Source organism: Ptiloglossa arizonensis, chromosome 6 (genome assembly GCF_051014685.1).
Source record: "Ptiloglossa arizonensis isolate GNS036 chromosome 6, iyPtiAriz1_principal, whole genome shotgun sequence".
Taxonomy (NCBI): Eukaryota; Metazoa; Arthropoda; class Insecta; order Hymenoptera; family Colletidae; genus Ptiloglossa; species Ptiloglossa arizonensis.
In genome coordinates, this window is record NC_135053.1 from 22,806,026 (window position 1) to 22,820,345 (window position 14,320).

Genomic DNA, 14,320 nt, shown 5'->3' on the forward strand with positions numbered 1-14,320 from the left:
TACGTTATCGAAGCTGCGCCGCGCCGAGCCGAGCCGCGGCATCCTGGGCTTCCTCTCGCTCGTTAGCAACTGCCGAACCGATAACTCGCGCCGGTCATCGTAAAGAGAGCGGCTATTCCCCGCATCGAGGTCACCGGTTTACAGACTTTCGGGGATACGCGATCCTCGATCGACGGAACGCTTGGAAATTTCATCCTAGAGATACTAAACTTCGCTCGGTGTTTTCAGATACCTGTTCCATTAAAATAGGATCGACCTTTGGAACCTCCGGCGATGGAAATTTAACACTGGAGATGTCGAACCTAACTCGGTGTTTCTAGCTACCTGTTTCACGGGATCGACCTCCATCGAGAATAACTACCAGTGTTCTTGACTACGAGTGCGATGGAAATTCGATATTGGAGATATTCAACCCAATTCGGTGTTTAAAGCTATCTATTATAGGAAATTGAGATTGAGTTCTAACGAAGAGAACTATCTTGTGTTCGTTGACTACGAGTGTAATGGAAATTTAACCCTAGAGGTACCAAACTTGATTCAGTGTCTTCAGCTACCTATTCTAGAAGAACAAGATCGAGTTCTACGTGGAAGAACTACCAATGTTCGTTGACTACTAGTGTAATGGAAATTTAACCCTAGAGGTACCAAACTTGACTCAGTGTTTTCAGCTACCTATTCTAGGGGACTAAGATCGAGTTCTACGTGGAAGAACTACCAATGTTCGTTGACTACTAGTGTAATGGAAATTTAACCCTAGAGATACCAAACTTGACTCAGTGTTTTCAGCTACCTATTCTAAGAGAATAAAATCGAGTTCTACCTGGAGGAACTACCAATGTTCGTTGACTACGAGTGTAATGGAAATTTAACATCGAAGATACACCGAACCTAGCTCGATGTTTCCAGCCATCTATTGCAGAGGACTAAGATCTAGTTCTACCTGGAAACACTACCAATGTTCGTTAACTACGAACGTAATGGAAATTTAACCCTGGAGATACTAAATGTAACTGGGTACTTCCAGTTACTTGTTCCACGAGCACGAGATCGAGAGCTCTATCGGGAAGAACTACCAGTGTTCCTTGACTAGGAGCGCGATGGAAATTTAACCCTCGAGATACCGAACCTAGCTCAGCGTTCCTCTCGGTTAACCGATCGAGCTGAACATTGCTAGCAATCGAATCCTAGGGTTACTAAACTCACCTCGGTGTTTCCTTTGGCTATCCGATCAACGAGACCAAGGTCCCAGCCACGATAACTCCCAGAACACGCGATTGTTATTAGGTTGTAATTCTCCTAGACGTTTAACCGTCCACCGAGAACGCTACACCTAACTCGGTTAAGAAGAGTACACGCTAACCGATCTATTAGACCGAGTAGGAACTCTGTCGGAGATAACTGGTAGTGTACGTGATTCTTATTAGGAACCGGTGGCTCGGAAACTGAATCCTAGGGATACAGAACCTATCTCTGCTACCTGTTCCGTCGAACTAGCATCGTGCCACGATGCCGAGTGTGTACGTGATCGTTGATTGCGAGCGCGTTGAAAATTTCAGCCCGGTGATACCAAAGCCAACTCGGTGTTTCTCTATCCTATCGGACCGTTGTCGAGAACAACATCCAGGCTACGTGATCGTTGATTGCGAGTGTACTTCAATCCCGAAGATACCGAGCCAAACTCGGTGTTTCGCTCGAGTAACTGTTCCTAGAGATCGAACTAGAGCTCCGACGTAACAGCCAAAGTACGCGATCGTTGATCACGAGTCACCTCCTGGAAATAAATTCCTTCTCCGGTGATTCCTAACCGAACTTTCGGTTCGTCTCTCGTCATCGTCCAACGTACCCGGACATCGATCTCTCACAGTCGCTTGCGACAATCTTACGAATTCCCTCAACGTTCAAACTACTCACTGGTGTCTCGAGGAGAATCGTTTCTCTCTTCTCAGCGAGAAGTTCTCTCTCGTTTTCGCAACGAACGTTCCACAGTGACCGTTTCGCGTAGTCGCGCGGCCCGTGTCGTAAAACTGAGCGCCATGTTCGAAAAGTTCGCGCCGAAACGACGCTCGCGGGGCGTTGACTATTTATTTATGCAAACGAGGCCGCCGCGCGAAGCGGCTCGCGGTTAACGCGCGCTTATTTACAACGATAATAACAATTTCGAGGAACGATACACGAGCCCGAATAATCGCGTGGTTGGTAGCCGGCATGGAATCCTCCGAGCGCAGTAGAGAGGAAACTGTTGCCTGGGTGGCCGTCGCGGCGCCACGGCGGAGAGTAAGCCGTGCTTCCCAACGACGTTGTAAATTGACGCGTTTACCGATAAACTGGCGTGTAGCGAATGAACTGCGAATTAATCAGCCGCCGGAGTGGGGCCGCGGGCTACGAGATCGTAAACGGGGCGAGGAATATGTTTTATTCAAATTACGGTACAGGTGGACGGACGAACGGACGAACGGATGGACGGTCGTTGGGGTATCTTTATCAGCCGATCGACCGGGTGATCACTGTGATCGACGCAGGGGAAATTATATATTTCGTCGAGGTTTAAGTAAAAATTAGTCCGCGACCGGTACAGGGAGGTGTCGCTGCTCGAGATTGAGCAATTGAAAGAGTTGAGACGCGACCGAGGTGCACGCGCGGGCTTTGGACACGGACGAAGCTCACGTTAGGGAGGGAACGAAACAGATTTATACGGGAGATCGGGGAATTTACCAGGGAAGATCTTTGAGTTTTGAAATGTACAGGGCCTGTTGGAAAGAGGATAGATAGCATTCTGTGTAGTGCTACTGTGCGTGCAACTGGACAGGGGAATTTGTAATACGGGGAGTTTTGGGAAACAGAAGTAGCGGATTGTTGAGTAGAGAATCTAGGGAATTAGTAGGTTGTAAGATAAGCTTTGTTGTTTTTTTCATTGGAGAAAGATACTACGACAGTTCAACTTTGAATAATTAGTTTTTTCCATTGTAAAAAGGTACTACGACAGTTCGACTTTGAACAATTGTTTTCTCCATTGTAAGAAGATACTACGACAGTTCGACTTTGAACAATTGTAAATATACATGTTTGGAAAAATAAAACGACCAAATTAACAGCTTCGTTCCTTATCGAACGATAAAACTTACCGAGCAATCTATTAGAAGCGAGTAGCAGCTCTGGTGAAAGTGTGAAAATGAAAAGCTGATAAGTTTTGTCGTTTTCTCCATTGTAAAAAGATACTACGACAGTTCAACTTTGAACAATTGTTATTTCCATTGTAAGAAGATACTACGACAGTTCGATTTTGAACAACTGTAAATATACATGTTTGGAAGAATAAAACGACCAAGTTAACAGCTTCGTTTCTTATCGAACGATAAAATTTACCAAGCAATCTATTCGAAGCGAGTAGCAGCTCTGGTAAAAGTGTGAAAATGAAAAGCTGATAAGTTTTGTCGTCTTCTCTATTGTAAAAAAAATATTACGACAGTTGAACTTTGAACAATTGTTTTCTCCATTGTAAAAAGATACTAAGACAGTTCGACTTTGAACAATTGTAAATATACATGTTTGGAAGAATAAAACGGCCAATTTAACAGCTTCGTTTCTTATCGAACGACAAAACTTATCAACTTATTCGAAGCGAGTAGCAGCTCCGGTGAAAGTGTGAAAATGAAAAGCAGCAGAGTCTACGGTGTAAAGAGTCTATGGAAATAGAAACAAACTCTGTAGGCGATACAGAGAGTCTGTAAAAATAGAAATAGCAGACTCTAGAGTATAGTTCATGGAACTAGAAATAAGCAGTTTTCCTAAACTACTCACCGGACTACATCCATCGACAATGGAATCGTTCCCGGTGTCTTTGAATTCTTTTCTCTCGATCCTGGTATTTAAAAACTCGCTCGCAATCGAACGCTCGGCTTCTCGTTTCGCTTCGAGGAATTTCAAAATACACGAGAGGCGTCTAACTTCCTATGGCGGATGTTTCGGGGCGCGGCGAATGTCGTGAAACTTTGTGGCCAATTCGGTTATTTCCTTTTATACCTTCCAGGCGCGGTAACAGCTTCGGCTCGAAACGACCAGCCCGAAACGTCCGTATTTACGCCGCGATGAATGGCGATGCTTCGGGAAACGCGAGGCGCATATTTAGCCGGCCGATTACCACCAGGAAGTTTCGAGCCCTTGGGTGGTCGCGGCCGAGTTCGGGGCTCGAAATATTGATCAACGCTCCGGAACGCATCTAGGGGAGACTGAAAAATCTCCGCTCGTACGAGATGCTCCCTGTACTCGCCTCGAAACGTTCTAGCGACTCTCCAGCAATATTGTAATGTGTAAACACTCGAAAAGAGTCCGGACGCAAAATTTCAACGCCACTTACCGTTCTCTTCCGCGTTCGAAACATCCATCGTTTTCGATATCGCGAGTCTTCTATCGCGCGTTGAAATCTCCCCGGTGATCATCGAATTAACTTAGAATTTTTACGAAAAAGAAGAAAGTATCGCGAAGGAAGTACGTGACTCTACGGAAACGATGGAAATATTTGTGTCGCGTAAAGATATCTACGACCGATCCACGAATCTCCAACGATTCAGGGAAAAATGAAATAAGAGTATTTACCACGTGTAAGGTAGCCACGAGTCATCGAAGAGGCACAAAGGAGAAGTTGTCTTACCTGGAACAGAAATAAAAACGAGATTTCGTAAATCTAGCACTCGATGCAGCTCTCTCTCTCTCTCTCTCTCTCTTTTTCTCTTTCTCTCGTCGATACGTTCGCGTGGCTCTCGAAATCTCACGAGACCGAAGCGGAGGCGTGAGAGCCGAAACTCCCGCTGGTCGTTGCATCGCGGGTATAAGCGTGCACGTGTGCAACGCGCCTGAAACCCCGGGACCAAGATTTATTCCCGACGAGTATTATCGGAACGGTGGAGTTCGATCGTAAAACGTTGGATCGTAACGTTGGCCGGGGCTGGAATTAATTCAAGGCCCCCTCGAACCTGGAACAGTTCCTCGAACCGATTAAAGTCTCGATTCGATTTATCCGTTCTCGGGTAAAAGTTCCGCGTTTCCTGTATTATCGTTAATATCGTACAGGCGCTCGCGAATTTCTATCGCGCGTGAATTTTTCACCGAGAAACCCGTTGAACGTTCAATTTACCGTTCGATGGACGGAACACGCGCCTACTCGCTCGCAAAAGCGCCGTAAGATCGCCGCGCGGAAAGAACAACGAGCCCGTTTAAATAGAAGGCTCCGAAACGCTCGACTCGATCGGCCGACGAAACTATCCGCGTTGCGAAACCGAGAATTTGCGCTCGTTGTCGAGCGACGTTTGAAAAAGTGGGGATTTTTCGCGTCGTTGGGTTCGAGCCGAACGATTACGATTCGAGGCGCGATACCGTTCAACCGTGAGATTATGCATCGATACCTATCGATCATCCGTGTAGGCCAAACAACTCGTTCGTAATCTTACCCTCCATTACGAGGGCAGGCGTTCGTTCCGCGGGTTCGCAAATCACCGTCTTCCTCGAAGACGGTGAATCCATCGCGCCTAAAAGCAACATCGCGAAGAATAGAAAAACGCGCGAGCACACCGCCGTCTCGTGCGGTGAAAAATCCACCGTGTTTACAGGCCCATTGTTTCGAATTTCCGAGAAGTGCCGGCAATCATCGTCCGCGTTGCGCGGAACTCGAAATTGTGTTTACATTTCTTACGAATCGTCCAGAGGAAAGCACGTTTACTCGCGTAGCGTCGATTTCGCTCGTAAACCGAGGCCACCGCGTCGACGAAACGGAGTCGGTGACACGCACGGATCCCGAGTGACTGTAACGCTCGTGAACGAGGGACACGATGTCCTCGCGAAACGAAGAAAACCTGATATTGCCAAATAATTCAATTATCGCGTCGAAGGAAAGAGGATCCCAAGGTTTCGCGGTGGATCGCGAACCATTCGTGAACCAACGATTCGAGCTACACCGAATACTTTCGATTATTCTTACCGACGAACAATGCCTCTTTTGACGGATGAGAATTTTATCTCGATCGTGTTCGTCTTTCGAGACGAACAGGTCCAGCTTCGGTACCGAGAACTGGTTCGCGAGACCAAGACAATGTATCTCGACGAACGTTTTACGCTCTCGACACGAAGAGAGGAAAATTTCGAAACGACGATGTGCTTTTGGACATGGAACGGTCGTCTCGGGGCAGCGTCTCTCGCTCGCGTTTCCACTTACCTTTTCTAGGAAATTAAGAGCGACTTTTATCGAGAAGAACCACCAGTGTTCGTTCACCACGAGCGCGATGGAAATTCGACATTGGAGATATTCAATCCAACTCGGTGTTTAAAGATATCTGTTCTAGGGAATTGAGATCGAGTTCTAGCGAAGAGATCTATCTTGTGTTCGTTGACTACTAGTGTAATGGAAATTTAACCCTAGAGATACCAAACTTGACTCAGTGTTTTCAGCTACCTATTCTAGGAAACCTAGTTCTATCTGAAAGAACTACCAATGTTCGTTGACTACTACTGTAATGGAAATTTAACCCTAAAGATACTAAGCTTGACTCAGTGTTTTCAGCTACATATTCTAAGAGACCAAGATCGAGTTCTATCTGAAAGAACTACCAATGTTCTTTGACTACTAGTGTAATGGAAATTTAACCCTAGAGATACCAAACTTGATTCAGTGTTGTCAGCTACCTATTCTAGGAAACCTAGTTCTATCTGGAAGAACTACCAATGGTCGTTGACTACAAGTCTAATAGAAATTTAACCCTAGAGATACCAAACTTGACTCAGTGTTTTCAGCTACCTATTCTAGGAAACCTAGTTCTATCTGGAAGAACTACCAATATTCGTTGACCACTAGTGTAATAAAAATTTAACCCTAAAAATACCAAGCTTGACTCGTTGCTCCCATCTAGCTGTTCTAGACAACTGAGATCGAGTTCTATAAAAATGGCTCTTTAGACGAATGAGAATTTGATCCCGATGTATTCGCCTTTAACAAGAACAGATCCAACTCCGTTAAAGAGAACTGGTCCGCGGGACGAATACAAAGACGAAGACAAGGAACGTTTCGCAGTCGACACGAAGCGAGTAAAAATTCGAAACGACGATGGTTTTGGACATGGAACGGTCCCAGGGCAGCGTCTCTGGCTCGCGTGTACGCGCGCGCGAGGGTGCCGCTGGTCGTGTTGCGTAACACTGGCGCCAGGCCGCAGTGCCGCGGGGCCCGAGAATGACTCACCGAGACGAAGAACACTGGCCGAGGCTGACCCACCTATCGCGCAACCGAGGACCCGTCCAAGGTGCCTCGGAGACAGTTTGCGAGAGTGACTTGTTCGTCAGGACGATACGCGCCGAGTGACCCATTTTTTATTCCGTTTCTACCGGGGCCCATTCTTATCGGCGCTGCTAGAAGGCCCCGTCGGCGAATAATCGAGCCGTTCTCTGGCTCGAGCGCCGAGTCGGCAGGTACGTACGGCCGCGGACTGTGTTTTCTGGGGAAAGTTCGCAGGCGTCGACCTTGGCGCTGAGCTGAGATTCTTGACCCCGAGCCACGGCACGACGATCGATATCGAGAGAAGCTCCTATCCACGTTGAATTTCACCGTGTGCACGAAACTCGAGAAAAGTCCGATTCAAGAGCGACACGAGTCAACCTCGATCCGAGGAAACCGAGAAGGAGACGCGGTGCACGGTCCTTTGAGAGTTTGATAGTATCTGATAGTATCTTTCATCGTGGGGGATGGATTATTTTTTTCTCTGTTTGAAGTTTGTCGAGCGATCGTACGGAGCGCTAGTGCAATTCTTTTAGGTTGAATTGAATAATATGCGAATGTTAGTTTCGAACACTTAGGTACGCGTTCATTGTTCATATCGATAGCTTTCTTTGGACTTATATAGTACGAGTCCCATACGTTCTACGTCCCAAAGCATTGAAAGGGTTGGTCGAAGATCGAACGAATTGGTCAACCGCTACTCGAGTGCATCGCTTTCGTACAAAGAATGCCCCAGTTTCGACACTAGAAAGATCTTCCATCCAAGAAATTCTCCGCTCTGATCCAACTAACCCGATGTTAAATCATCTCCGCCGGAAACCAACCGAAGAACCCGCGGGGAACGTTTCCATCGTGATCTACTCGGCTCACTCCCACGCTTAACGATGAACCATCGCAATGATCGCGAAGGATCGTTCAAGATTCCAGGGACCGAGAACATTGAGAGAGAAATTTACGCGCGCCAGTAATCCTCGTCGAGTCCTTTGGCTAACTATTGAGGATCCTCGATACGATTTGGTTAACCGCTACTCGAGTGCATCGCTTTCGTCGTTCGACTTTTCTTTTCGAGTTGGGGTTGGGTCCCTTCTTGATATCGGACGATGCGAATAAACATCTCTGCTTTTGTTAAAATCGTAGTCAAGGTTGTACAGCGAAGACTTCGAAGAGAAAATCTTCCACAACCAAAATAACCAGAGTGTAAGCTTCCTTACTGAAGACCAAAGTCCACGGTTGATGGACAGAGGTCGAATGGTAGAATTGTTCCGGGTCGGTTCCTTTCGTTTGTAAGGGAGACTGGTACAACACGATGGTATTGATACGGATCGTAAAGTCCGAGGTGGAGCGCTATCTTTTACGAAACTAGCTACAGCGACACCCAGAGGAAGGGGTTGAAAGGAGATGGTCTTCTTCGGAGAAGTGTTCTCGATCGAGGGTACTCGACCACAACTTTAAAGTTTCCGTGTTACGGAACACTGCGACGGTGCAAGAAAGGAGGTAAAGTTGGTCGTAGCTCGAGAGTCTATTTTGATCGATATTCTTGAAAACGAGGTGTCTTCTACCGATCGATATTCTCGAAAGCGACTTTACCCGAAGGATGTTCACGATATTAAGAAAGAGGGGATAAAAGAAAATGCTCTTCTTTGGGGAAGTGTCCTTGACTTGTAACGTACACCTTGGTCGAAGTGTCTTCTACTGACTCATGTTCTTGAAAGCGACTTCACCCGAAATGTCTTCTACCGATCGATATACTCGAAAGCGACTTTATCCAGTATCAAGAAAGAGGAGGTAAAATAAGATGGTCTTTTTTGGGGAAGTGTTCTTGACTTGTAACGTAAACCTTTGCCGTGTTTTCTATTGACCGATGTTCTCGAAAGCGACTTTACCCGGTATCAAGAAAGAGGGGGTAAAATAAAATGGTCTTTTTCGGGGAAGTGTCCTCGACTTGTAACATAGACCGCCGTATTTTCTACTAACCAATGTTCTCGAAAGCGACCTCACTCGAGACGTCTTACCGATCGATATTCTTAAAAACGACTTCACCCGAAAGACATTCGCGAGGAAGTGTCCTCGACTAAGGTACTGTACTCAACTGCAACTTCAACTTATCTGTGTCACAAGACATCGCGACAATGCGAGAAAGAAAACAACCCAGGTCGAAGAGTATTCTCGGACCGATATTCTTGAAAGCGACTTTACCCGAAGGACGTTCCCGGTATCAAGAAAGAGGGAATAAGACAAGATGATCTTCTTCGGGGAAGTGTCTCCGGTTTGCAAGGTAGATCTCGATCGATGCGTCTTCTTCGACCGATATTCTCGAAAACGACTTCACCCGAAGGACGTTCCCGGTATCAAGAAAGAGGGGATAAGACAAGATGATCTTCTTCGGGGAAGTGTCTCCGGTTACCATGGTAGATCTCGATCGATGCGTCTTCTTCGACCGATATTCTCGAAAACGACTTCACCGGATGGGCGTACGCGCACAGAAGCCGAAAACCAGCGAGGCGTGGGGCTTTATTGCGCCCGGGCAGGATATAAAACTCCAGGTTACAAGGCTGCGCGCGCTCGCAAAACAACTCGAACGGAGCCGGTCCACCGGGTTCGCGATCCCGTCGACCGGGGTATGTACTTTCTTTCTCGGCCTCAACGGCCGCGGCATCACGAGCGGGCTGACCTAAATGATCGCCGAACGCTCGTTCGGACCACGCTTTTATCGTCGAGTTTACCGACGCTGCTTGCACGCTCCGCGGTGTTTCGGCGATCGGCTCGTTCTTTTGTTCCTCCGACTCGCTCCGCTCCGCTTCGGCTCGCTGTAACTCGGTTACGCGCGATGTACCTGCGCGAGGAGAAAGTGGACCGACCGTGAGGAAAATCCCGAGACCTAGACCAAGGAGATTAAGTAACGGAGAAGTACGAGAGGAGGATAATTCTGGCATTCGAGGTGAACGAAAAGGTACGGACTCGGTGGATGGAAAATTAACAGTGAGATCCGAATTCGTGAGATGTCGCAAAGGGCACAGGATCGAAGCAAGTTCCGCGATGGGAGCGACAAACGCTATCGAAGAGATTACCGAAAGTATTCGAACTATCTGTGCCGAGAATCTCAGCTGGTAGGACAATCGACCTCATGGTCGTTCAGTGGAAAACTGAACTTCTTCTTTGAACTCGGGGGTCACAGAATAATCCTAGATATCCGATATCCTGGGCAATTTTTCCGAAGTACCTACACGCGATACAATGTCCAAGGTAGATAACGCATTGCTACTGTCCTCGGTGTGACAGAGTAGTAATATACACAGACACCTTTGGCAATTCTCTCGATGGTAACTGGACATCGATAGTGTTCAAGGTGTAAAACGTAGCTTGCAAAAATTCCCAATGGAATCTACTGACACAAGTTTAGCTCTTTGTCAGACACCGATTCGATAACCGTTTCTTCATCCACGATTCCCGAAACGTCTACTTTCAGAATCCTTGAAATTGAAACAAATCTTCCAACAGTTACACTTCCAAATTTCCCAATATCCTTAACAAGATACCTATCGTTTCGAATAGACTTCGATTTCGAGCACTTGGCAGACACATTTACCGCGTCTCCGATTAATCTCCGGTTCGGTAGACGGTTCGATAACTTGTAGATCTCGGAGGAGAGGGCGTGTACGGGCGCAGAAGACCAAGATGCACGGACCCTCGTTCGCGGATTCAACCCTTGGCGGTTACTCCCGTGCAAATCGCTGCCGGCGATGGTCCCGGTTCGCGCGAGTCGACTCGGGGGAGCTTCGACGCGGCTATGAAAAATCCAACGGCGAAGAAATTGAAAGTATCGCGGGCGCTCGATAATGGATCGCGGCGCGTATACCTCTGCACGGGTTCGCGGAGCGTGCGCGTAGAGCAATACGAAACCGCGATAATATTAATCACGGTTTCTCTCCTCGCGGAACGAAAGATTATTACGACGGAGGAGCAATCTACTAGTGCGTCCGAGGCGCATCCACCGATGGCACCGCTATCGATCATTCCCAGCCGGTCCGTAATGCCATTGTCGAGCCATGACTAATTGCCAGAGTGACCGAGTACCACGCTTGCCAATTGTAATTAACCGTCGCCTCGAGAGACCCGCGAGGCGCGGATCCTTCCCGTTGCGTTGCTACCTTCGGGGGACAGCAGGAAGATCAAGCGTCGGTTCCTCGAAATAAAAATCGGAATTCGCGGGCCCGCGCGCGGTGTGGAGCGACGCCATGGCCCATTAGCTACGTAACTCGTAATTGGAGAGTATCGGGCCGAGTGAGCGAGCGAGCGAGCGAGCGAACGAGCCGGGCCGACCGGCGCGCAAAAGCGAATTTCCATCGCGAATCGAATTTGCACGCTCGAATTTCCAATTTCTCGGCCGCGATTTGCATAATTTATTGGAACGTAAAATCAGCGGGACGCGAGACCGTACCAACGAGAACCGCGCGCGTTTTCTTATTAAATGGAATTACATCGGGGTTCTCGAATTAACATAACGACCAAATATCGTCGCTCGGTAGTACGTACCCGGACCCCGAGTTACGAAACCCGTCTACCTCCCTCCCAACCCCTCCCGCGCACTCGTGGACCCGTTCTCGAAGACGAATCGAGGACTCGTTGACGAGACGGGTCAACGAAATTAGTCCGACTTCGCCGAGGGCGGGAAAATTTAATTGGACGACCACGTAACCGTCGTCGAATTCGATGAATTTCGAACGATTCGTTCGGTAGGGTGGGCAGTGGTTGACGGTGACCGCGAGTACACGGATAATTGGCAGCCACACGCTCCGTACAGGCCGCCATCTTTCCCCTCGTTTCGCGTACGAATGACACTTCTACGACGTTTCGGTGGTCGGTGAATTATTCGGTTATCTCTATAGGAAATACTCGACGCGGCTACCTTGTAGCCGGACGCGGTCCACGCTTGAGACGTATCGTTGGATCTTCTCATTCGTTAAAAAATTCCAGGCGTTTCTCCGATTCGCCGGCAATCGCGTTCAATTACTCGCCGGTGTATCTCAGCGTTGGCATTGCCGCGGTGGTAGCAACGAATTGCGGCTGGTCTCGCGATAAACGAATCGGGAGGAGTACCCGCGCGTGTACGCGCGTAAAACTCTAGCGCAATGTCAACAAGACCTCGACGCGAGTATTCTCGTCGACCGCTGCGCCGAGAAACTCGCGAGCAAGCGGTTCTCTGCTCGGTCTTCGAGCGTTTAACGCCCACGTATCGATGTTGTTATTATCGAAGGTTATTGTTGCGCGTGTAGCTACATCGTGCGCGTAAGAGTAATTACAATCGCGAGGTACACGAAACTTTCGGGCGATTGAACGATTCTTGTCGAGCAGGTTTCAATTTATCGATATTCCGTTGCGATTGGTTATTCGACCAAACGTTTGGGGTGCAACAGTTAAGAGAAGATATTAACCCTTTGCATTGGTGGCTTCTTTGTTACCGGAAACCGACGCCTCGAGAAAATACTTTAAGTCGTAAAATTCATCCGGAATGGAACATTTTTATATACTTCTCATACGTGTGTTTCCACTCTACGAGAACGTGATATTTAAATTCCAATTTGAATTCAAAACCACGAAATTTTCCCTTAAAATTAATCTGGAATAGAACATTTTTATATACTTCACTATACTTGTCTACACTCTATAAGAACCTAATATTTAAATTCCAATTTTAATTTTAAACCACGACGTTTTCCCCTAAAATTAATCTGGAATGGAACATTTTTATATACTTCACTATACTTGTCTACACTCTAGAAGAACGTAATATTTAAATTCCAATTTGAATTCTAAACCACGAAGTTTTCCCCTAAAATTAACCTGGAATGGAAGATTTTTATATACTTCACTATATTTGTCTACACTCTACAAGAACGTAATATTTAAATTCCAATTTGAATTCTAAACCACAAAGTTTTCCCGTAAAATTAATCTAGAACGGAACATTTTATATACTTCGCACACGTGCGTTTACACTCTACGAGAACGTGATATTTACATTCCAATTTGAATTAAAAAATGCGAAGTTTTCCCGGATTGAAAATGGTACACTGAATTAGGTGGCGACCGAGGAGCTCCTCTCGGGGTTAAAGGTCCAAGGGATTAAGGGCTCGGACAAGCTCGGAAAAATTCGAGAGGAGGCTTGTATCGGTTGTCCTCGACATGCGTTTCGAATCTTTTCAAACATCGTTGCTAACGTTGAAGTAACGATCACTTCTTCTTAAAGAACGTATAGACTGGCACCCCTGGTGATCCGAAAAAGAGAGAGAGAGCGATAGAAAAAATAGTAGTGTGCAGTGAACAGAAGAGAAGAGTAACTAACTTTAGTTTCCTAAATTATCAACCAAAGATTAGTTTTCTTACTACCTTTTTATTCCCTGCATCATCACAATAAACAGTTTCTTCGTTTCTTCCGTGAACCAATCACCGTATGCGATATTTTTCTGATGAATAATCACAACCTATTTCTTAATGCACGTCGATATATACTTACTCTTTGATCGTAAATAATTACTACCCAATTTGAATTTGCAAGAGCTCACCGAGTCACAGGCTGTCGACGTCTGCGCCCGAGAAAGTCACCGAAAAATTAGATTTGAGTGAAATCTTCCGTGGAACACCCGGTAGACTATATACAGTTCGGTCCGAAACCCCGTAGAAAGTAAATCCCGTGGTGGCGCGTGGTAATTACGGTCCGTTGGTCGCGGGGGCAGGTATGCAGCGTCGAAACCGACACCTCGTACGCGGAAAGTCGTGTTCGAGGCACGCCGCGACGCCTACGTGACGGAGAAAAGGCTACCAAAGGTCGGTAATGACGGTGGATAGGCCGCGGAAGCGCCGGCAACCGGCTCTCCCCGGAATGGTGATCGACAGGCGATCCGTGGCGAGTCGCGCGCGTAGGAGACCCCTCGGGATACCCCGCAAGAAGCGTCCCCTTTAATTAGCGTATAATAGGCGGCTCATACGGCGTGACCGAGGGCTCGTGTGTCCCCTCGGAGGGTACGGATTACCCAAGGTGGTAACGAAGAGCGTAGAGCCGAACCG

General features: G+C 47.3%; 1 protein-coding gene across 3 annotated transcripts in view; it reads right to left on the reverse strand.

Moving 5' to 3' along the window:
• The window catches only part of LOC143148359 (uncharacterized), a 506,012-nt gene that overhangs the window by 187,893 nt on the left and 303,799 nt on the right, over positions 1 to 14,320 (reverse strand). Inside the window, exon 3 of one of the 3 annotated variants that reach the window (XM_076314644.1) lies at positions 4,594 to 4,643. The exons of the other annotated variants lie outside the window; for them this stretch is intronic. Coding sequence (XP_076170759.1) covers positions 4,594 to 4,618 — 25 coding nt within the window. The 5' untranslated portion in view covers positions 4,619 to 4,643. The remainder of the gene's footprint in view (positions 1 to 4,593; positions 4,644 to 14,320) is intronic. 3 annotated transcript variants of the gene reach the window in all.